Here is a 25,055-nt window from a genome sequence, read left to right on the forward strand (position 1 = left end):
AGGTATAGTAGGGAGAGATGGTGCCTATAGTAACAGTGGATAATAGTCTCTGGGAAGGGAGTGTGACTGTGGGATTGCAGGTATAGTAGGGAGAGATGGTGCCTATAGTAACAGTGGATAATAGTCTCTGGGAAGGGAGTGTGACTGTGGGATAGCAGGTATAGTAGGGAGAGATGGTGCCTATAGTAACAGTGGGATAATAGTCTCTGGGAAGGGAGTGTGACTGTGGGATAGCAGGTATAGTAGGGAGAAATGGTGCCTATAGTAACAGTGGATAATAGTCTCTGGGAAGGGAGTGTGACTGTGGGATAGCAGGTATAGTAGGGAGAGATGGTGCCTATAGTAACAGTGGATAATAGTCTCTGGGAAGGGAGTGTAACTGTGGGATAGCAGGTATAGTAGGGAGAGATGGTGCCTATAGTAACAGTGGGCATTATAGGCTTTTGGGTAACGCTGTTCTCTGCATTGTAGTGATGTGCGGGTTGGGATGTCGCCAACCCGCACCCGACCCTTAACCGCCCTCCCTTAGCCAGCGCCCGCCCGCATCGGCACTTCCGGGTTGCTTTTATAGACCCGCACCGACCGGGCCCTGCCGATGACTTCACAAAAGGGGCGGGGCGAGCAGGTGCAGCGTCTATAAAAGACGAACCTGGAAGCCGGGATTTGACAGTGGTGGGCGGGGAGAGCAGGAGAAGAGCTCAACCCACACCTGTGCGAGGTCGGACTCAACCCGTCGGGTATCCGGTTGGCACATCACGACTGCTTTGATCTCACTGACATGTCTGGAGTTATGCAGATCTTTTGGGTTTGAATTATTACGGAAGATGTAACTCTCTGCTTAAACTGATATTAAACCTCACTCCCTAACCTAATAACATGGTAACATCAAAACTGCTGAGCACAGAGACGTCCCTCCCTAATAATAATGGAAGAACTATGGCTGGCATCACCCTGTCGCTCAATAAATAAATATTTCTCAGCCTAATCCTTTGCCTGCCATTGGCATTAAGCTTGATGTTGAGTATAATCCTAAAATCAGTAAATAGGCTCTGTAAAAGCAGAAATGTCCTCGTGGATAGATTTTATTAAACCTTATCATCTCCATCACATTGAATACATTCAGCGGCCGGATGTAGGTATCAGTGATCCAACGGTGATTGCCGGAAACAATTCGGAATATCTGGCCCTTGTCTTTTAATATCCAGGCAACGAGGAGAGGAGGAGAGGGCTGTTCATGGCACAAAATGAGTTTGGGCCGGTTAGTGGCAAACGTGGATCTTCTGCTCGATGCACATTGGGAGAGTCAGGGATCAGTATTCCTCATGGAACGGATATTTTGGGTGGTCCGACCAGCTGAGGAAAGAACAGTTGCATCATTAGTACAAGATATGACCTTCTCCTGAAATGGCAAATTATAATTCAGGCAGTTCCTGCTCAAAGGGGAAATTCCAAGAATATAATCCTTCTGTCACACTGAATGGCAATGCTTTCTCATAAGAGCACTGGGTGGGCAAGAAGTTGGCACCATTATTTAATCGCACCTCCAAATAACCCACACGGTGCTCATGGGGTACAGGTGAAAGTGACTGGGCCTGGGCTGATTTAGGAGCTGAGGAAGGTTGAAAGCTTGATGGTTCATTTCGCTTCTCCCTTGTAGTTCTAGGCTGATTCCCACCGCTCTTTCTTGCCTCCTTAGCTATTAACCAGTGATGTCTTATTGCAGTCAGTTCAAAAGGAAAGTGTTTATCAGGTTTGCCCAGGGTTGCCAGGTCTAATTATTAAAACCAGCCAAAGTCAGCTGCAAAACCAGCCCAAAACCAAGAGGCACTTCAAAAGTAGCTCAAACCTAGCCAACAGGCACTTCAAAAGTAGCACAAATGTAACCAAGAGGCACTTCAAAAGTAGCCCCTAGCCAACAGGCACTTCAAAAGTAGCCCAAACCCAGCAAATAGGCATTCAAAAGTACCCCAAAACTAGCCAACAGTCACTTCAAAAGTAGCCCAAACCTAGCCAAGTGGTACTTCAAAAGTAGCCCAAACCTTGCCAAGATGCACTTTTTAAAGTAGCTTAAACCTAGCCAAGAGGCACCTCAAACATAGCCCAAACCTAGCCAACAGGCACTTCAAAAGTAGCCCAAACATAGCCAAGAGGCACTTCAAAAGTAGCCCAAACGTAGCCAAGAGGCACTTCAAAAGTAGCCCCTAGCCACCAGACACTTCAAAAGTAGCCCAAACCCAGCAAATAGGCACTCAAAAGTACCCCAAAACTAGCCAACAGTCACTTCAAAAGTAGCCCAAACCTAGCCAAGTGGTACTTCAAAAGTAGCCCAAACCTTGCCAAGATGCACTTTTTAAAGTAGCTTAAACCTAGCCAAGAGGCACCTCAAACATAGCCCAAACCTAGCCAACAGGCACTTCAAAAGTAGCCCAAACATAGCCAAGAGGCACTTCAAAAGTAGCCCAAACGTAGCCAAGAGGCACTTCAAAAGTAGCCCCTAGCCACTTCAAAAGTAGCCCAAACCCAGCAAATAGGCACTCAAAAGTACCCCAAAACTAGCCAACAGTCACTTCAAAAGTAGCCCAAACCTAGCCAAGAGGCACTTCAAAAGTAGCCCAAACCTAGCCAAGAGGCACTTCAAAAGTAGCCCAAACCCACCCAAGAGGCACTTCAAAAGTAGCCTAAAACTAGCCAAGAGGCACTTCAAAAGTAGCCCAAACCTAGCCAAGAGGCACTTCAAAAGTAGCCCAAACCCACCCAAGAGGCACTTCAAAAGTAGCCTAAAACTTCGGGGGACTTCGGAAAACTAAGCGCTGCGAGTGCCATACCGTTGGCGATTTTTCATCACAGCCTAAACAATAAATTAATTTATATGAAAATATGCCTTTTTCAATTTTTTCCATGAAGCAAAATGGAACAGATTCGCCCGTCACCAGGGGAGTAACTACAGAAGGGGACCCTGGAGGTATAGGAGTCCCATAAGACCCCAATACATCTATGATTTCAATAAATATTGGTAAAACAGGTAAGACATTTTGGTGGCCAGCAGATTTTTGTCCCAAAACTGTCTGAAATTGAGGAAAGTCACTGGAAAATGTGAGAATGCTTAAGAATGATGGGAGACTGGGGTACAGAGCCCAAAATCTGGTAACTCCCGACTACTCCACAAGTCAGTCCCATTGCATGCTGGGTATTGTAGCCTTACATTCAACTTGGCAAATTGTTTAATGTAAACATTACCCAACATACATTGGAAGAAGCAGGCTTGGCTATATCAGGGCAAGCAAAAAAACTTTGGCTGGTTTCCAAAATAAACACCAGCCCACACCCAAAAATGAGCCCAAATCTGTACCTTGGCTAGTTTGTACTTTCAAAACCCGCCTGGGTTTTAAATTAGTAGCCCAATTTGGCTGGAAAAACCACCAACCTGGCAACCTTGGGGTTGCCTACAAAATGAAGGTAGATAGTCCCTCTTAATCAAATATGCAAGAGGATGCTCCAATGAGATTCCTGCCTACCAGCTCTGCGTCAGCATAGGGAGACTACTGGGCAATGTTGGACTCTGATTTTACTCCTAGAAGGGCAGACATAGTGCTGTTTAGGTGCAAATAAATATCTGTGTAAGGCCTCTAGTAGCAATTCCAAAAGCAAAGAGCTGGGAGTAAGAGCAGGAGGAGCAACTTGCATTAAGAAGGTCAATGACACTAGAGACCTAGAGGAAACTTTTATCTAAAGTTCGGATTATGGGGGATTGAACCTTCATCTTTTACACAATAGAAATGGTAAAGAAGGTGATTCTATGGAAAGTGTCGGCACTTACACAGTGATGTCGACATAACGCAAGTTCCTGTTTATTCCATCGATATTTTTCATGTCTTCGTCGTCCAACTGAATGTCGAAAACCTAAAACAAAGAAGCCTGGGCTTAACACCGTCATCAAGATATATATCCTAGGCTTAATTATGGCTGCTCCAATCAGAATTCTGCCTGCAGCCCTAATATTACTAAGATTACTGGGCACTTGGCTGCTGTCATTATAGAGATGTTTAAAGGGGTGGTCCACCTTTAAAGGGGAAGTAAAGTCTAAAGTAGAATAAGGCTAGAAATGCTGTATTTTGTATACTAGACATAAACCTAAACTTACTGCACCACAAACCTTATCAAACAAATAATTTATGCTTTCAAAGTTGGCCACAGGGGGTCACCATCTTGTAACTTTGTTATACATCTTTGCAAGACCAAGACTGTGCACATGCTCAGAGTGGTCTGGGCTGCTTAGGGATCGTCATAAATGCTCAAAACAGCACAAGTCAAATAATATCTGCCATAAGACGATACAGCAAGACTGATTAATAATCAGAATATACAGACTGCACTGGGTCATGTGTTGTCATGTAATCTAATGTGGATTTTTGTATTGTTTAACACAAACTTTCTCCAACTCTGCAGAACCAGTGGCTGCAGCAAAATAATCCTCCAAATAGAATCCCAGTTTATCTGTTTAAATCTGGCTCCATGATCTTTGTCCCTGCAGCTGGAGTTGGAAGCAGTAAAGGGGATGTAAAGGCAAAAATAAAATCCAATACAAATCTCTACACAGTCGCCGACTGCTCTACAGGGAAACAAACAAAGCTGCTTGAGTTCTGCATGGCTGGGAAGGCAAGGGCTCCCCCTGCTGTTCATAAGTATGATTGTTTCCCTGCAGAGCAGTTAGGGACCGTCTGACAATTCCTATCCACAGCAGTAAATGAAGGCAGAATTTCACTGCATACAGTCAGGTTTCTTATAAAAAGTGTACACATTTTTTAATTGAAGTTTATTGGAGATGCTGTAGATTTTTTTGTTTTTTTGCCTTTACATGCCCTTTAAGTGTACATTTTAATTTGTACATTTTCTTTACATTTTTTTTTTTTGCATTTTATGACCTTGAAGTTATCCTTGATCCTGGCCGGGGTAAAGCTCTTGGCAAGGGCGACGACCCCTCGCTGGAGCTGGTACCGCATTGCTACATGAGCGGGGGAGCAATTGTGTTTCTTAGCGATGGCATTCAACACAGGGTTTTCCAGGAGTATAGGGGTGGTCTGATCTATCCTGAAACAGAAAGGAAGGGTTAGGGTACTAATTATTTTCCTCTTGTTTTGGGTTCCCCCCTACAACCCCAGCCCAGCTATAGCACAAGGGGTTCTTTCATCTCTATGAAACTGTGCATTTATCATACGTTACAAACACCTTACCAGTTCTCATCCCTGGTGGAACCCAAGACACCATATGCCACCAGCACAATGTCCTTGGACTTGCAGAACTCCAGCAGTTTGCTCTGGTTCAGGTAGATGTGACATTCCACCTGGTTACAGACGGGTTTATATTTCAGACCAGGCATATTGAGGATCAGCTCCAGCTGCTTGTGGTTAAAATTGGACACCCCGATGGATCTGACCAGCCCGGAGTCTTTGCACTCTTCCAGAGCCTGATGGGAACAAAGTCACTGTTTTTCGACCCTTTACCAATGCCCCAGACAAGCCAGATAAACCCCAACGGGCACAACCCTACCTTCCATGTATCTCTAAGGTCTGTGTTATGGAAAATAGGTTTCCCATCTTCGCCCATTGGCATGGGATCATCTCCAGGCTTGAACAAGAACAAGGAAAGAATGAGAATGGGTTTTGGATGGAGTTGGCACTAGAATTTCTGATGGTGGGACTGGTATCCTGTGAAATCAATAGACTCACCTTGAACTCTATGGGGTTGTGGATGATGAAGAGATCCATGTAATCCAACTGAAGATCTTTCAGAGATTTCTCCAGGGCTGGACGGACCCTCTCGGGGGCTTGGAAGGTGGACCAGAGCTGATGAGGAAAATGAAGGGAGAGTTTTAGAGTTATGACATGGGCTGGATTTTATGAGGGCCACGTGGCTGTTCCAAAACATTAGTTGGAGTTTAAAAAAAACCCAAAAGACTTCAGTTTATTATATTTGGAATTGGGATGAAGGCTGCACGTTTGCTATGGACGGTTTCCTAGTTATTTACGGTGAGTTTCTTGGTTACCTTCCCAGTGTAAAACAATTGCTCCCTCTTCACTGTACCATCGGCAATCTTTGCTCTTATCGCCCGTCCAACCTCCACCTCGTTCCCGTAGATAAAAGCGCAGTCAATATGGCGGTATCCAACATCAATGGCCACTTTGACTCCCTCCTCTGCCATATTCTTGGGGAACTGAGGATAAAATAACATTTGTAGATGAACAGTGAAGCCTCCCCTTCGTTCCCAGTCATTCCCCTGCCCCTAGCCAAAAACAGTAGAGGGGAATGAGTGGCCCTTGGGGTTCCAGTGCATGAAAACTGCTGTTCCATCCTTAGGCTACTGTTAAACTACAACACTCAAACACATGATACAGCAGCACATTTCCTTCTTTAAAATGTTAAAGGGGTTGTTCCCCTTTAAATTAACTTTTAGTATGATGTAGAGCAGGGGCGTAACTACAGAGGAAGTAGACCCTGCGGCTTCAGGGAGGCCAAGGAGGTAGAGGGGCCCCATGAGGCCCTAATTCATATTAGGGATGCACCAAATCCAGGATTTGGTTCGGGATTGGACCAAGATTCAGCCTTTTTTGGCAGGATTCGGATTTGGCTGAACCGAATCCGAAACAAGTGAAGTAAAGGAAGTAAAAAATGGTTTCCCCTTTCCACCCCTAATTTCCATATGTAAATTAGGATTTGGATTCGGTTCGGTATTCGGCCGAATCTTTCGTGAAGGATTCGGGGCTCGAATCCAAAATAGTGGATTCGGTGCATCCCTAATTCATATACAATTTCAATACATATTGGTTGAAAGGGGACATAGACATTTTGGGAGCCTGAAAAGTAACTTGCTGTGGGGCATCTAGTTACACCACTGATGTAGAGAGTGATATTAGGAGACAATTTGCAATTGGGTTTAATTTTTTTATTATTATTATTATTATTATTATTATTATTATTATATGTGGTTTTTGAGCTTTTAATTCAGCCGCTCTCCAGTTTGCAATTTCAGCAGTCTGGTTGCTAGGGTCCAAATTACCCTAGCAACCATGCACTGATTTGAATAAGACACTGAAGGCCAATTGAACAGTTGCTTAGAATTAGCATCTATAACATACTAATGGTTAACTTAAAGGTGAATCACCTCATAACGCCTGCAACAGGTGAAAACAATATCATACCCAAAAAGTCCATTGTGTGGAATCAGAGGGGCAATGGTCCCCCCAAAAGGAATGGGGTTGTGCAGGGTGGGGTGAATCATGGGTGGGGTGCATCATGGGTGGGTGGGGGGTAAATCATGGTTGGTTGGGGGGTGAATCATGGGTGGGGGTAAATCATGGGTGGGGGTAAATCATGGGTGGGGGGTAAATCATGGGTGGGGGGGTAAATCATGGGTGGGAGTAAATCATGGGTGGGAGTAAATCATGGGTGGGTGAGGTTGAATTAATGGGTGGGGTGAATCATGGGTGAGGGTGAATCATGGGTGGGTGGGGTTGAATTATGGGTGGGGGTGAATCATGGGTGGGGGTGAATCATGGGTGGGGGTGAATCATGGGTGGGGGTAAATCATGGGTGGGGGTAAATCATGGGTGGGGGTAAATCATGGGTGGGAGTAAATCATGGGTGGGAGTAAATCATGGTGGGTGAGGTTGAATTATGGGTGGGGTGAATCATGGGTGAGGGTGAATCATGGGTGGGTGGGGGTTGAATTATGGGTGGGGGTGAATCATGGGTGGGGGTGAATCATGGGTGGGGGTGAATCATGGGTGGGGGTGAATCATGGGTGGGGGTAAATCATGGGTGGGGGTAAATCATGGGTGGGGGTAAATCATGGGTGGGGGTAAATCATGGGTGGGTGGGTGGCAGTGAATCATGGTGGGTTGTGAATCATGGGGGGGTGAATCATGGGGGGGTGGGGGGTTAATCATGAGTGAGGGTTAATAATGGGTGAGGGTAAATCATGGGTGCGTGGGGGGTGAATCATGGGTGGGTGGATTATAACTGAGGAATGAACTTGGTGGATTACCCTTGTATGAAAAGGTTTATATTTGTTGGGGCCCCATTTTACTTGTTGCCAGGGCTCATATCCCAGGAAGTCCAGGTAACCATAAACATAACAGCCTAACTAAGTAGTACGAGGCCCATGATTACTGGTGGCATCTCTGAGCTCAGACAGTGATTTGGTGCTGAGCCCTGAGTATTAATGACCCAATAATGGACTCGGTGTCTCATGTGACCAGTCAGTCCCAGAATAAAAGATACAATATAATAATTATTAGCTGCCAGACAGACGGACACTGTTATCAGGAGACACGGGATCATGTGACCAGTTTAAGGGTCAGAGATGATGTAACAAGTATGAGATTTGTACAGTTGCCAGAAAGACCTGCATTGTTATTGGGGGACACGGGATCAGCAGTCCTGGGGCAATTGCTCTTGTCCTGCTTGAGAGGGAAATTCTAGGGGTGTAAATGCCCCCCCCCACCCACCTCATAACGCCACGGTTTAAAAGGGCAGTTTACCCAACAAGTTAATGTTTAGCATTTTGTAGAACAGCTAATTCTAAGCAACTTTTCAATTGGCCTTCATTTTTCTTTTTTAGAGCGTTATAATTATTTGCCTTCTTCTTCTGACTCTTTCCAGCTTTCAAATAGGGGGTCGCTGACCCCATCTAAAACACAAATGTGCTGTAAGGCTACGCATGTATCGTTATTGCTACTTTTTATTCAGTCCCTCTCCTATTCATTTTCCAGTGTCTTATACAAGGCAGTGCGTGGTTGCTGGGGTCATTTGAACCCTAGCAACCACCGGCTGAATAAAAAGCCAAATAACCCAAAAACCACAAATAATAAAAAATGAAAACCAATTGCAAATTGAAGAATAAAAATATTGAAGAATATCCCTCTCTACGTCATACTAACAGTTAATTTAAAGGCAAACAACCCCTTTAAACAGCATTCTTCCCCAGCCCTTCAAATACAACTGTGGCTCTATGCGAGTGTCTATGTGAGTGAACATGCACCCCAAGGATACGGTAAGTGCCAGGGCTCAAGTGCGGTGTAATTGCAGGCACCCACTTTTGTCCCTAATGGCTGCAAATTAGAATCCCCCTTCCCAGCAGTTGAGCAATTCTGGGAACTGCAGTATAAGAAAAGCTGCAGAATGGATTGTGACAACACTCACCTTCTCTGGAGCATAAGTGCCAAACCCAAGAACTGGCATTTTGTGCCCATCATTGAGCCCAATGTAGGAGTCTTTGTGCAGCACCATAGTTACTGTGAGTGATCTGATCCCTCCAAGGCTTGAACTGATCTCTGTCCCTGCCGCACCTTCCCTGGAGTTACAATCTATTCTAAGCCCCGCCTCCTCGACCCTTTCATTACCCTCCCAGTGTTCTGTAACCCAATTCAGGTCATGTGACTTTTATTTACCATAAGTAGATTCATATAAACACAGCAGCTATTTATTATAAATGCAAGAAATGTAGGATCTGGGCAAATCCCAGCTTAACTCTTAAGGTCTGGTTCTGGCTGGAAACCTTTGGGGGGCCCCACATGTTGCTCCTCAATGTTTTTCCCCCCATAGGGGTTAGGTGCAACCCGGGTTAGAGTAAGTTAGAGTCTCTGATGTGATGGTATTTCCATATCAGCAGTGCAGATTCTAGGATCTAGAACACTTAAAGGGTTAAATAAGCCACACGGAATTGAAAAATGTAGAATATTCAATATTATGCAGGGGGTTTACTCCCACAGTCACAGCAGCCCTTCTTATCACTGGCTGGTGGCAAAATACCCAGCTGGATACACTGTTCAGACATTCCTAATTTCTAACACTGATAATAAATCTTCAGTGTATTTCAGTGGTTGAACATGTTAATAGATTGACCTTTTAGATCAAACAGGAGGAATCTCCTCATGCTCATGGGACAAGGGAACACTGGGTTGGCGGGACACTGGGTCAGTACTGCTTGGCATATTAAGGCAGAGAAAGAAGGTAATCAATGCAGGCAGCTCTTTCTTTTCACTAAAAAGGCCAGTGAATTTCCACTAATAAGAATTATGCACATAGCTCCCCCCAGTGGCATCCAGAGGCATTGCATCTAACAGCTTTCTGAGCTCAGTTCATTGCTGCCCCAGTGGAGATGACAATCTGTCTGTATGTGGAGTAAATGTGAGAACCCTGTGAAACAGATACAGACACGGGCAGAACATACAGAACAGGCCAGAACAGAGAAGTCAGTGTGAGGTCCTGATTTAGCCAGAGAAATCACACAATGGACGTGGAAACCTCAGAAAACGAGGCAAGGTTTGTCCTTTATCCCTACCTTCATAATGAGCCCCATTACATTCTGATTCTAATTTAATTCTAATTTCTTACTGTCTCCATCTTATCCTACTGTCTCCATCTTGTCCTACTGTCTCCATCTTGTCCTACTGTCTCCATCTTATCCTACTGCCTCCATCTTGTCCTACTGTCTCCATCTTGTCCTACTGTTCCCATCTTACGCTACTGTCTCCATCTTGTCCTACTGTCTCCATCTTGGTCCCAAGAGCAGAAGCAGCCAAACTGATCACTTATAACCTTGAGATTTCAGCAGGAACAGCGCAGTGGAACAGTCAAAGTTTTCTTCTACTTTTTGATGATCCTTTGGATGAACGTTGATCCCTCCTGATGACTGGGGGCCTTCCCGGGATATAAAAGTCCAGAATGTTCTCCTGTCCTGTGCCCGAGGGTGATAAATAATCCAGAACAAAGGATAGATGATAGATCACAAATCTTTCTTTTTCCCATAAACTTAATTTTCTGAAATGACCAGCAGGTGGAACTGTTGTTAATAACTGAAAAACTAGAAAACAAAATAAGTGTAAATTGCAAAAGTGCTTAGGAAAGTGCTCTGAGTAATTTTGCACTCGTTTGTTATGAGCGTTTCAATCTCTGCCAGACTGTTTTTTCATTCTTTGAAATCATTATTTCTCAGGGGAATTCAAATTTAGGGACTGTTCCTGCTGAATTGTGCTTAGTACAGGGGAATACCTATGCTGCCATAGTTTTATGGGATCTCTCTGTACAGACTATGAGCAAACTTAGGGGACTGTTCCTGCTGAATTGTGCTTAGTACAGGGAATACCTATGCTGCCATAGTTTTATGGGATCTCTCTGTACAGACTATGAGCAAACTTAGGGACTGTTCCTGCTGAATTGTGCTTAGTACAGGGAATACCTATGCTGCCATAGTTTTATGGGATCTCTCTCTGTACAGACTATGAGCAAATTTAGGGGACTGTTCCTGCTGAATTGTGCTTAGTACAGGGAATACCTAAGCTGACATAGTTTTATGAGATCTCTCTGTACAGACTATGAGCAAAATTCAGGGCTGTTCCTGCTGAATTGTGCTTAGTACAGGGAATACCTATGCTGCCATAGTTTTATGGGATCTCTCTGTACAGACTATGAGGAAACTTAGGGGACTGTTCCTGCTGAATTGTGCTTAGTACAGGGGAATACCTATGCTGCCATAGTTTTATGGGATCTCTCTGTACAGACTATGAGCAAACTTAGGGGCTGTTCCTGCTGAATTGTGCTTAGTACAGAGGAATACCTATGCTGCCATAGTTTTATGGGATCTCTCTGTACAGACTTTGAGGAAACTTAGGGACTGTTCCTGCTGAATTGTGCTTAGTACAGAGGAATACCTATGCTGCCATAGTTTTATGGGATCTCCCTGTACAGAGTATGAGCAAACTTAGGGACTGTTCCTGCTGAATTGTGCTTAGTACAGAGGAATACCTAAGCTGCCATAGTTTTATGGGATCTCTCTGTACAGACTATGAGCAAACTTAAAGGGCTGTTCCTGCTGAATTGTGAATGCGAGGATATGGATGCACTAATTTAAGGTAACTAATAAAAATGTCGGACCTTGTCGCTGCATTCATTCGACTGGACATGACTGTCTGATAAAGACGCAACGTGCAGCATTAACATCCGATAGTCGTGTGGGATGGACGCAGCGACAAGGTCCGACATTTCCATTACCTTATTTTCGGCTCTTCCTTCTTGTCGCATCCGTTTCCTCTCATCGCGTCGGATCTCAAGGAGACACATCGTGTAGTTCCAGCCTTATACAGTACAGGTTATGGGGGGCAGTTGCCAGGATTATGCCACTTGTGTGATTTCCAGCTCAGAAGGTGATTGGATAAACGCTGCCCCCCTGTAAAACGTCTGTTGCTGATTGGCTGGATGAACAAAGGAACATTCCATCTCTGGGACATTTTATGCTCCCGTATTATTATTCCATAAATCTCCAGTAATCAGCTGGCACCAAGGTCAAAACTAAATTATCCCCCTTCTCAGTCTGGATTGGACCCCAGAGATAGATTAAAAAACAGTGGCAGATAATAGAGAAGCTGCACCCCCTGATGGAAGACTGTCAATCAAAGAAAAGAAAGACTAAAATTCTCAAGAAAGTGCAAACTGGGCAATGTTTCTGATAAAGCTGTTGAGTCTGTGAAAGAGAAAATGCCAGGAATTTCCTTTATTTTCAACATTTCACTTACTGCCCATTTTGAAGAAATTAAAACTATAACATTTAAAGGGGAACTGTCCCTTCTTTAAACACCCAGATTACAGAGGAGGCTTAATGACTATATGTTATACAGATACTGTTATACAGACTGGGGCAGGAGGCGGATAGGGGCCGGGAGGGGGGCACCGAGACAGCAGCCCCGACGGGCCTTGGCCCCCCCCAGTCCGACCCTGTACAGATAGATAGAATCTCAGCTGCCATAAAGCAGGACAGGACTGCTGCTTCTAATGGGGATCAGATAGGATCTGTGCAGCCACTGGGACAGAATGCTCTGTTATACAGATAGCTAGAATCTCAGCTGCCATAAAGCAGGACAGGACTGCTGCTTACAATGGGGATCAGATAGGATCTGTGCAGCCACTGGGACAGAATGATCTGTTATACAGATAGCTAGAATCTCAGCTGCCATAAAGCAGAACAGGACTGTTGCTTACAATGGGGATCAGATAGGATCTGTGCAGCCACTGGGATAGAATGTTCTGTTATACAGATAGCTAGAATCTCAGCTGCCATAAAGCAGGACAGGACTGCTGCTTACAATGGGGATCAGATAGGATCTGTGCAGCCACTGGGACAGAATGATCTGTTATACAGATAGCTAGAATCTCAGCTGCCATAAAGCAGGACAGGACTGCTGCTTACAATGGGGTTCAGATAGGATCTGTGCAGCCATTGGGACAGAATGCTCTGTTATACAGATAGCTAGAATCTCAGCTGCCATAAAGCAGGACAGGACTGCTGCTTACAATGGGGATCAGATAGGATCTGTGCAGCCACTGGGACAGAATGTTCTGTTATACAGATAGCTAGAATCTCAGCTGCCATAAAGCAGGACAGGACTGCTGCTTACAATGGGGATCAGATAGGATCTGTGCAGCCACTGGGACAGAATGTTCTGTTATACAGATAGCTAGAATCTCAGCTGCCATAAAGCAGGACAGGACTGCTGCATTCAGTGAAACAAATACAATGTATTATTTAACCATGTAATTCCACTTTCCCATGAAAAAACAGTTTACCCCGGTACTGTATTACTTTACTAAACGCTACATGTTGCTTTCAGGCCCAGTTGCACTGTTATTCTGTTACAGTTTGCCTTTTAAGGTAAAAACTTGAGTTGTTTGAATGTCTAGTTGATAAATACAAAACATAGTTTCGCACTTGGGAGACCCCAAACTGATGAATGAGCACAAGCTTATCTCTGCCAAAAGAATTATACGAAAAGTGCCAATTCCCAGCCTGACCTTTCAACCTCCGAAAATAATGGAGCAATACCAGTATAGCAGCGCCCCTCTGTGGTTAGTTTGTAGTAACATATGGAACAGTCTCATCATCCAGTATAAGGGAAAAGCCTATTATTTGAATGTTTCTATCAATAATTCTGTTTGCACAAAGGCATCTTTGCTAATGTTCCCTCCAATCCCATATGACGAGCTGCTTGCTCCTTTATGATCCATTTGTTTTATTTTAAATAAGTTTCTTTTGGGTTGTTGCACTTTTGCCTTTGCCTAAGCAGCCATTGTTTCACTGGCAGGCCGGCCTTAGTTGACTTGGTACATCCCACTTATCACTCATGTTTATAACGCAAAGCCAAAGGGCCACCCCAAATGTCACCCTAATGATCTTCAATCTGGGCTCTCAGTTGGGGCAAGAACTGGGGAAAATGACCAATGTCTCCCAATTTCCTGGGGGGTGTTGGAGTTAAGGGTTCCCATGGGGTGTTAAAGGAGTGGTTCAACTTTAAGTTAACTTTTAGTATATTCTAGAATGGCCAATTCTAGGCAACTTGGTCTTCATTGATTATTTTTTAATTATAGTTTTTGAACTATTTTGCCTTCTTCTGACTCTTTCCAGCGCTCTAATGGGGGTCACCGACCCCACCTAAAAAAAAAACATGGATGCACTTAATCTACAATTCGGCCCTAAATCCTTCGTGAAAGATTGGGCTGAATACCAAACCGAATCTGAATCCTAAATTTGCATATGCAAATATATCACATGATTTCCCTTCCCCACCCTAATTTACATATTCAAATTAGGATTTGGTTCTGACAGGCACCAGGATTCGGCCGAATCTGGAATCGGCTGAAAAAGGCAGATTCCCAAACAGAATCCTGGATTTGGTGCACATTTATTGTCATCTGTCTATTCAGACCCTCTCCTATTCATATTCCAGCCTTTTATTCAAAGCAATGAATGGTTGCTAGGGTAATTTGGGCCCTAGCAACCACATATTCCAAAACAGTTTGCACAGTTCTCATTTTTTTTTATTATTGGTTGTTTTTGAGTTATTTAGCTTTTTATTCAGCAGCTCTCCAGTTTGCTATTTCAGCCATCTGGTTGCTAGGGTCCAAATTCCCCTAGCAACCATGCATTGATTTGAATAAGAGACTGGAATATGAATAGGAGAAGCCTGAATAGAAGGATCAGTAATAAAAAGTAGCAATAACAATACATTTGTAGCCTTACAGAGCATTTGTTTTTTTAGATGGGGTCAGTGACCCCCATCTGAAAGCAGAGAAGAAAAAGGCAAATAATTCAAAAACTATACAAAATAAATCACGAAGACCAATTGAACAGTTGCTTTGAATTAGTCATTCTATAGTTAATTAAAAGGTGAACCACAGCTTTAAGGCACTTGCCCCCTCTGAAGTTTATTTTTACCTTTCTTTGGCTAATAATAATAATTCCAAGGTATATTATTTTATGACCCTTTCCTGTTCATATTCCAGTCTCTTAGTCGAATCAATGCATGGTTGCTAGGGTAATTTGAACCCTAGCAACCAGACTGCTGAAACTACAAACTGCTGAATAAAAAAGCTGAATAACTCTAAACCCCAAAATAATAAAAAATGAAAACCAATTGCAAACTGTCTCAGAATACCCCTCTCTACGTCATGATACAATTTAATTTAAAGGTGAACAACCCCTTTAAATTTTAAGGGTGGATATTGTCTGTATAATTCCATTCCAGGGAAATACACTGTAGGGAATCTGCTGTACTTTCTCCCTGCTGGAAACTTCAAATTTTCTTAGAAATGATTCCTTGGAGTAAATCCATCCCAAACAGAAGCCTGGCACACGTTGCAAATCAACTCATTTCTCACTAGTAATTGGATATAGATTTAATCATGCAATAATTGGGATACATCGGATCAGAGTGCAGCCAGAATAAATCCCAGGGTGCAGAGCGGGTGCAAATCAAATCATTCGACATGTGTTTCTGGGAAGCAGCATCAGCCGTGCGTCTGTCTCTCCAATACACGGAATGTTCTACATTTAATCCTCAGTACTGTGAATGAAATGGATACTGGGGGTGCTTTTCCCAGCTGCAGAAGAAGCACAATTACAGGCAATATTAATAGACAACAGAGGTGACAGTTTCCAGAACAATAAATTGACTATAAAATTAACATTTGAAAAGTCTTGTAGTTCATATTTCAGATATTGAAGCTCCCTATAGCTTGTTGTGTGTAAGCTGGGTATGTGTCTCTTTAAGATGCATGCAGTGTCCTCCCAACAGGATCATGTATAACATTATTAAGGATGCACCAAATCCAGGATTCGGATCGGGATTTGGATTTTTTCAGCAGGATTCGGATTTTTTTCAGCCTGGCCGAATCCGAATTTGCATATGCTGGGTATGTGTCTCTTTAAGTGTCCTCCCATCAGGATCATGTATGCCTATAACATTATTAGGGATGCGCCTATTCTAGGATTCGATTCAGGAGGATTCCGTCAGGATTTGACCTTTTTCAGCAGGATTCGGATTCGGGCGAATCCTTCTGCCCTCCGAACCGAATCCTGATTGGACACTGCATGCATGTTAAAGAGACAAATACCCAGCATATGCAAATTAAGATTTGGATTTGGTTAAGTCGGGAAGAAGGATTCGCAAATCTGATTCCTGCTGAAAAAGACCGAATTCTAATTTGCATATGCAAATTAGGCACGGGAGGGAAATTGCGTGACTTTTTGTCACAAAACAAGGAAGTAAAAATTTTTTCCCCTTCCCACCCCTAATTCGGCCAAATCCGATTCCTGCTGAAAAAGAGAGAATCCTGGCCGAATCCCGAACCAAATCCTGCATCCCTAATAATGTTATAGGCATACATGATCCTGATGGGAGGACATTGCATGCATGTTAAAGAGACACGTAACCAACATATGCAAATTAGGGTTCAGATTTGGAAGAAGGATTCACCGAATCCGGTTCCTGCTGAAAAAGACCGAATTCTGGCATATGCAAATTAGGGGCAGGGAGGGAAATTGCGTGACTTTTTGTCACAAAACAAGGAAGTGAAAAATGATTTTCCCCTTCCTACCCATAATTTCTATATGCAAATTAGGATTCGGATTCAGCCGGGCAGAAGGATTTGGCCAAATCCAAATCCTTCTGAAAAAAGACCAAATCCTGGCCGAATCCCCAACCAAATCCTGGATTCGGTGCATCCCTAATAATGTTATAGGCATACATGATCCTGATGGGAGGACACGGCATGCATGTTAAAGAGACACATACCCAGCATATGCAAATTGGGATTCAGATTTGGTTCGGCATTAGGTCGAATCTTTCACAAAGGATTCAGGGGTTCTGCCAAATACAAAATAGTGGATTCGGCATACCTCCCAACTGTCCCATTTTTAGAGGGATAGTCCCTCTTTTGACAGATCAACCCGCAGTCCCTTGTTTGTACTGGAAAGTCCTGATTTTCTCTGTACTGAATAGGTAGGGGAAAAAACAATGTTTCTAACTGAATTGGCTTTTGGCAGAGAGCCCATCTCTGATAAGATACTTTTGTAACAATTTTGAGATAAGCAAATAAGTAATTGTAACAATATAAGATAACAGGTCTCACTGGGAGAAGTTAGACTCACTAAAGGGCAATTCACCTTCATTAGTAAAATAGTAATTAGGGGGTGTGACCACACAAATGGGTGCAGTCAGAAAATTTGCCGCACTACGCGTGGCAACTTTTTTGTCCCCCTTTTTATTTCCATTACCATTATATTTGGTTCAAAACTCACTCTGAGAACTTCCAGTAGCGCATTTTTTTGTTCAGCCCATCAATGGCCTCCATCTCTTCTTTGCTGAGCTGGAAGTCAAATACCTGCAAATAGAGAATATATCAGGACCACCCACTGGTTATATAACTGGCTGCAGTCGGCTGAATATGCATTGCATTGGAAAAGAGACGTCTAGGATTGCTACTTTATGAACTGTAGTCAATCTGCCCAGTTTTTCTTATAGGTGGCAACCTTATGTTGCTTAGAAAATGAAGTTAGTGATCAGAGAAGAGTCATATGATATTTCCTTGGTCAGTTCAAAGCATAGCCGCATCACAAGACTTTCCTCTACTCACTAAGTTAATTTTCTGATGACTGATCTAATAATCTGGATACAGGATGGTCTTAAATGTAATACGATTGGCTCTAGTTTGGTTTAGCTCTATGAACATTCCTAGGTAGTTTTTTTTGTTTTATTAATGCCCACCTCTATGTTTTGTTTCATGCGATGAGGGTTGAAGCTCTTGGCGATGGCCACACACCCTCTCTGAATCATGTAGCGCATGGACACCTGAGCAGGGCTTTTCTGGTACTTTTTACCAATGGAAACAAGGACTGGATCTTCTAAGAGGACAGGGCAACTCTGATCCACCCTACAGAAAGAAACAGATATGTAACTGTAAATCATAATATAGCCCAAATTATTACTTGTACTCCAGTCTCACCCATGATCCCCAACTGTCCAAAACAATCAATGTCTTTCAGGGACTGGAAGGACAGCACTAGACGTGTTTTTATTATGGAACTGGAGGACACTTACCATTTCCCGGCCCCTGGGGATCCCAGAACTCCATAAGCAACAACAACGATGTCTTTAGACTTGCAAAACTCCAGCATTTGTTTTTGGTTAAGATATGGGTGACACTCAATCTGTAAGAATTTAATGGAGCGATAAATATTTTTGCGTTACAACAACAGGAGGACTTCAGCCTCCCTATGTTGGTCATTCCTACTTCTTCTCTTCCAGTAAGACCCCAAGGGTAAATATTACAACCAACAGGAGAAAGTCCTTCTCCTCCTCTTTTTTCACCCCCCCTTGTAACAGCTATTGCTGGTGTTTCCAAATTGTGGAGTAGGCCCTCTGAGGGGTCCCAAAGCACTCGTTGTAAGGGCCCAACCTGAGGAACAGCTGGGTTGAAATTTTGGGTGAATGTTCGTGTGCCCTCCTATATATACCTGATTTAGGGTTCTCCAGTTGTGTCCAGATCTCATCACCAGTATCTGCCGGTCCTGCCTTGGCATTAAGTTTGGGTGAGTGACTTGAGTATTATGGAAACCAAGAGTACAAGCAAATGAGTATATTTAACTATTGATCTAGAGTCAATTGTAGCCAGAGTGGCCCTCATAGAGGACACATGGTGGTTCAATGGGTAGCACTATTGCCTAAGATTTTGAGTTTGACTTTGTCTAGGGCACTATCTCCAAGGGGTTTGTATGTTCTCCCTGTTCTGTGTCTACATATATTCCTCCAGTTACTCTGGTTTACTTACAAACTCCAAAAATACACATAGACAGGTTGACTCCTGATCAAGGTTACTCTAGTGTGAATGTGATAGGAACCTTTAACTACAAGTCCCACTGGGGCAGGGACAACTAAACTAGTAGATGAAAACCAAAACCTGTTGGCAATACTCTACATTTTAGTCTTTGTTCACATTCTCTACCTGGTTACAGACAGGTTTGTATTTCAGCCCAGGCTTGTTCAGGATCATCTCCAGCTGCCGGCGGTTAAAGTTGGAGACTCCAATGGACTTGACCAGTCCTGCGTCTTTGCACTTCTCCAGCTCCTGCACGAGATGGAACATAAGATTCTCCTGGGTGTTTCATTTTGCCAAGCTGGATATCTTCCCAGCCTAATACAGCTGAGATTGATTTAACCCACCCCAGAATCCAACACAAACACAAAGAGACTGCATTAGCTCAAGACATGGTGGTGGTGCTCCAATACAAGGGCCCCATGGTGCCAAGAAACCTAATCTGCAATATTGCACAATATTGCTGGAACATTTCACAAAAACTGAGCTAATTCAAATTAAATCAAATAATATGTTCTTCAGTTACACTACGAGACTCATCTTGCCATATAGGAGGGGTTGTAAATCTCATGAAGCTTCAACTAGTTGAGGCTGATGATGAAATGCCTGCAAGCACTGGAATGTACCTTTACCTTAAGAATCCTTTTTCTTACCCTTGGCTTCTCCTTCTGATTTTTTGCTAGTTTTTGAACATATATCATTTCAACCAATCATGCAACTGCCTTCTTTCTGTCCTGCTCTGGCTCAGATGCCCTTGATCACCTCTTTCTAATATTTTACAGCAAAACATTTCACCTTGTTCACCAATTCTGAGGCATATGTTAAGCTTTAAGGGCAAAGGGAAGGATGACAGTTTGGGTTGATCTTGATGGACTTTTCAACTATGTAAATAAATTCAAAGAGGAAATGTAGTACCAGTTTGTATTGCTGGACCTTTAGGATGGGTTGACTCTCTACTCCTCACCTGCCATGTCTGTAGTAGGTCAGGCTGGTCAAAGGCACATGTCCCATCTTCATTCTTTGGAAAGAGCACTGCTGCTGGCTTAATATACAAGAACACAAAATATGACATTTCTTCAGAGACAACTGAATAAATAATGGTGCTCCAGGAAGAAGATCTTGTTCATTGACAAGAACCAGTTGGGTTGAAGCAGGTTGAGACTCTTGAGACATTAGAAAGCAGATAGCTTCTCAGTGGTGGGGGACCAGTCAGTTTTGGACCACAGTGGCCCACCAGGTTGGTTTCACAGCTGAGAAGTGGCAGAAATGCCCTACAAGAAATGCTACCATTGCTCCAAAACTGCAGTACGGCTAATCTCTACTTATAAGTAATATACTGTATATATAGATAAATATAGCTACTTTCCTTGACATTTTGATTTGATTCACCTACCCCATTGGCAACTACAAATTAGCTATTGTATTACATTCCAATCAGACCCACCCAAACAGGCACCACCTGAGATAGCAGCACATGTAGCCCTATCCCCTATGTTTCTGGTATAGGACATGCCATAGAATACATAGGATAACAGTTTCTACATTACCTTGAAGGACATTGGCATGTGTATAAGATACAGGTCTATATAATCCATCTTGAGGAAGGAGAGAGTCTTTTCCAGAGCTGGGCGGACAAGGTGAGGTTGGTGGAATGTGTTCCAAAGCTATTGGAATAAAAATACCATCATGAGCATTATAGTACATACATCGGTTTCTTAATTACTATTGAAACATACCTTTGATGTGTAGAACAGATCTTCTCTCTTCAAAGTCCCATCAGCAAACTTCTCATGGAAGGCCTGTCCAACACCTGTCTCTGAGCTGTAAAAAAAGGCTCCATCTACATGGCGGTATCCAAGGTCCAGAGCCAATTTTGTGGCCTCTTTCACATTGTCAATGAAACTCTGAAAGAACCGGTGAAGAACAGTGTTGGACCTTTTTATCAAGATCATTCTTAAGGATATTCCTCTGCAAGGTTTAAGGGTTCTGATTTAATCCAATTAGTACTCCCCCATTTCTAGGCGACATATCCTTACTAAAACATAAGCCCCTTAAGGGTAATGGCACTTGGCATTTTGCCGTCATTAGTTGGGATTCACAACATGAGTGAGTAATTTGCTGTAGGAAAGATTTTGTTGAGAGAGTTCATTGATGAAACATTAGTGGGGAACAAAAGGAACATATTGAGAAACATCCATAACAGTTTTGTGATTACAAAGGGGGCACAGTGGGTACTGTAGTCAGGGCAGCCATCAGGGGGGGACAGGGGGAGAGTTGTAGGGGGCCCGAGGGTAAGGGGGGCCCTGCCACGCCACACTTACTTGATTAGCCAGGCCCCCCATCTTTCTGAGAGCTGCTGACTTCGGGAAGGAATGGACGTTTAAGGGGCCCTGGCAACCAATTTTCTTATAATGTGTGGGTGGGGGCCCTGGCCACCAATTTTGGCCACCAATTTTTTTTTTCTCATGTGGGGTCCTAGCCACCAATATTTTTTAATGGGGGGGGCTGGCCACAAATGTTTTTTTATGGGGGGCCCTGACCACCAATATCTTTTTATTTTTTATTAACATGTGGGAACCCTCGCCACCAATATTTTTTTTGTTTTTTTACTGTGTGGTGGGGAGGGCGGACCTATAGGTGGGGCTTGCGGTGGGCACAGCCCAGGGGGCCCAGGAAATTTTGTTGTATGGGGCCTTGTGATTTCTGATGGCGGTCCTGGTCAGGGGGACTAAGAGATTCAAAAGTGGAAGAAAGGGACAGGGCTTGAAGAGAAGTTGGGAGGGTTTGGCCGAATCTAGTTACAAATAAATGGTGTGATTACCTGCTCTGTTTCTTGCTTGGTGCCAGCGCAAATTTCCGGATTTGCAGTTGGAGCTCCTGGAAACTACAAAGAGAGAGAGGTTCCATACTCATCCAATCATTTGCAATCTGGATAATCATCAACTTTATATACAGTAAATGCGAAAAGAACTGAAGCCAAATGAGTGGATCTCTCCCCAATATGCCAACCTTGATCATAACGAGGAGTCGGATTAAGGGTCACATCAATGACTTTTGGCCAGATATTGATTGGGGAAGCCCATTGAAGGGCCCCATACACAAGCAGATATAAGCTGCCAACAGATTAAGTCGGCAGCTTATTGTCCAGTGTATGGGGCCCTTCAACGGGCTTCACCAATCGATATCTGGCCAAAAGTCGGCCCAATGTCGATTGGCCAGGATTGAAGATTTATATATGGTCTAAACAAGGTTTCCAGAAAAAGACTTTTTAAAACAAACATGGGAATGCCATTTCCCCAATGGGTCCTATTTAATGTGATAGCTCACCTTTAAATGAGCTTTTAGTACGATGAAGCAGCTCGCTAGTTTGGAATTTCAGTAGCTGTCTGATTGCTAGGGTTCAATTTACCCTAGCAACCAGGCAATGGCGTGAATGAAGACTCAATAGGACGAGAATGAATAGAAAGTAACAATAACAGCCTTGTAGCCTCTCAGTGCAGTAGTGCTGTGGCTGCCATGGGTCAGTGACCCCCATTTGGAGGTTGGAAAGGGCAGAAGGCAAAGGCATTACATTTACAAACTATAAAAAGTGAGACCAATTTAAAAGTTTAAGAACAGGTAACATAGTAACATAGTAAGTTAGGTTGAAATCTGACTAGTCTCTGGATCAACTATGAGCTATCTTCCATAACCCTGGAAAAGGGTGATCTTTCCCTTATTTGGAAACCCGAAGTATTTCCCATCCTGTGGAATAAGGTTGATTCCTACTTACAGTGAATGGGTAAAAGGTGCCAAATGCTACAACGGGCATCCACCTCCCATCATTCAACTGAATGCAGTTGTCCTTGTCATGCAGGTTCGATCCTTCACCCAACTTCTTTGAACCAGGCATGGTGTTCCAGGGAGATTTTGGGCTGACTGAACCTTGTGGGGGTGCAGGCAGTGCACTTTATACCATTGAATCAGCAAGGGGAGGACACCAAGATTCTAATGTGAGCATTCTTTAATTCAGCTGTATAGATGGGCGCCAGTCCAATAAGTAAACGTTTTGCTTCAGGGTCTGTTAATAAGGTTATAGCAAACCACTAAGGGGTGATGCAATGAGGGTGGTTCCACAAAATGCATCCAGACTAAGACAAGAAATCATTCCCAGGGTATTGTTTGTCTATATTGTACCAAATTACTTGTTACCTTCTGGGTAAAGGTATGGGTTCCTTTAACAGCCTGGTACAAAGTACAAAGTAAACATGACACACTTGCTGAGTTTATAATAAAAGTGAATATGGAACATTCTGTTTGACTAGAACATGTAAATCAGAAGCATGAACAAACACAAACAATATCAGTAAAGAACAAAGTAATAGTCATTAACCGTTTATTAACCCCTGTGGTGCACCACATATAACTGACAGTTCAGGCTGCTTGTTGTGTAACTTTACGTTGGTGCGCACTTATCTGTAATCCCTGGTGTTGCATCCATGAATTCCAGTACATTTGTAATCCATATGGTTTTCCCAGGGAGTGCAGTGTCCAATAGTTAGTCCTGGCTCTCCTTTGGATAGAACTGGGCCAGTAACTAAGCCGGGGTGACTGATCCTAACGGGCGCTGGAACCTGGGGTCTAACCTACTCCGCTCAGAGAAGGGGCCTGACTAATGAACCTTCAATGGTTCCTCATCAGTTTCAGAATTGGAGTCCTTGGACCCTTCAACATCAGTCAACTGTAGGTCATCTAAGTTGGAAGGATTGGAATCCTCATTAGACAGTGGGATTTGAGATGTGCCCACTGGTGGTTGGTCAGTTGACAGAGGGCTTGGATTGGGAGGCTGTTCAGCCAACTGAGTCCAAGGACTGAGAAACGGTTTCAAGCGTGCATAATGTTGAACAGAATTGTGTTTTCCCTCTGTATCACATACTCTATACAATACATCAGTGTCACAATCGCCGCCCGGAGCAGGTCCTGGAGCTCCGGGCGGCGCGTCCTCCCCTGCCGGCGTCGCTCCCAAAATGGCGGCACCCATGGCCGCCACGTGGGTAGCGGCGCCGGCGCGATGACGTCAGCGCGCCGACGTCGGCGCAAGGACGTCAATGACGTCACAATGGCGCCAAATTCAAAATAAAAACGCCATCTAGACGCCAGAATGGCGCCCAAGTATAGGAATACTTTCCCTAAGTGTATCCTGGGTTTCCTGTGACCTTATTTGCTAAAATCTTGTTCCTGATTTATATCCTGACCCTTTGCCTGGACTTTGGACTTTGCTGTTATCTGCCTGCCTGTGAACTCTTGCCTGGATCCCGACTACTCTTCTGATTAACCCTTTGGACACCGCGACCTTGCTCCCTCAAGAGGGCTTCCTCCTCGATCCTGACTACCTCCCTGGAGGGACCTCCCGGCTCCCTGACAATCATACAGTTTCTGGACAATTTCATATGGACCTTTATACTTTGGTTGAAGTTTAGGACAAACACCTCTTTGCCTGGTTGAGTCTCTTACCCATACTTTTTCTCCTGGTTCATATACATGGGAAGTTATTTTTAAGTCATAGTACTCTTTCTGTTTCCCAGTAGCTTTGGCCTGATGATATTTAACCATATTTCTGATGCCTGCCAACCTTTCTGCAACTTCACTTACATAGTTGGTAAGGTTGGAAAATTTTTCATCTACATCCCCACCATTGACAAGGTCTACAGGCAAACACACCCCCCTCCCAAACATCACCATGAATGGAGAATATCCTGTGGAGGACTGTACACTGCTACGGTATGCCATCATAACATATGGGAGAATGTCATCCCAATCCCTCTGATGGTCTTGCACAAATGAGGACAACATAGTGAGGAGAGTGCGGTTGAACC

The 25,055-nt window shown here is 43.7% G+C and overlaps 2 protein-coding genes across 2 annotated transcripts; both read right to left on the bottom strand.

Annotated features, from left to right (window-relative positions):
• Positions 1–1,064: 1,064 nt before the first annotated feature.
• Positions 1,065–9,316, bottom strand: akr1c1.L (aldo-keto reductase family 1, member C1 L homeolog; the record flags this gene model as incomplete). The annotated part of the gene is given in 8 exon segments (NM_001093984.1): positions 1,065–1,353; positions 3,818–3,900; positions 4,923–5,088; positions 5,232–5,464; positions 5,548–5,625; positions 5,727–5,843; positions 6,044–6,211; positions 9,199–9,316. Coding segments are annotated over 8 exon segments (975 nt in total). The 3' UTR covers positions 1,065–1,310.
• Positions 9,317–15,711: 6,395 nt separating this feature from the next.
• XB5836416.L (hypothetical protein LOC594893 L homeolog) lies at positions 15,712–23,125 on the bottom strand. The gene is given in 11 exon segments (NM_001093884.1): positions 15,712–15,927; positions 17,627–17,709; positions 18,093–18,258; positions 18,426–18,535; positions 19,330–19,452; positions 20,165–20,242; positions 20,748–20,864; positions 20,937–21,025; positions 21,028–21,104; positions 22,022–22,084; positions 22,973–23,125. Coding segments are annotated over 9 exon segments (822 nt in total). The 5' UTR covers positions 21,041–21,104; positions 22,022–22,084; positions 22,973–23,125; the 3' UTR covers positions 15,712–15,884.
• Positions 23,126–25,055: the final 1,930 nt, after the last annotated feature.

The sequence above is a fragment of the Xenopus laevis genome, chromosome 3L (assembly GCF_017654675.1).
Source record: "Xenopus laevis strain J_2021 chromosome 3L, Xenopus_laevis_v10.1, whole genome shotgun sequence".
Taxonomy (NCBI): Eukaryota; Metazoa; Chordata; class Amphibia; order Anura; family Pipidae; genus Xenopus; species Xenopus laevis.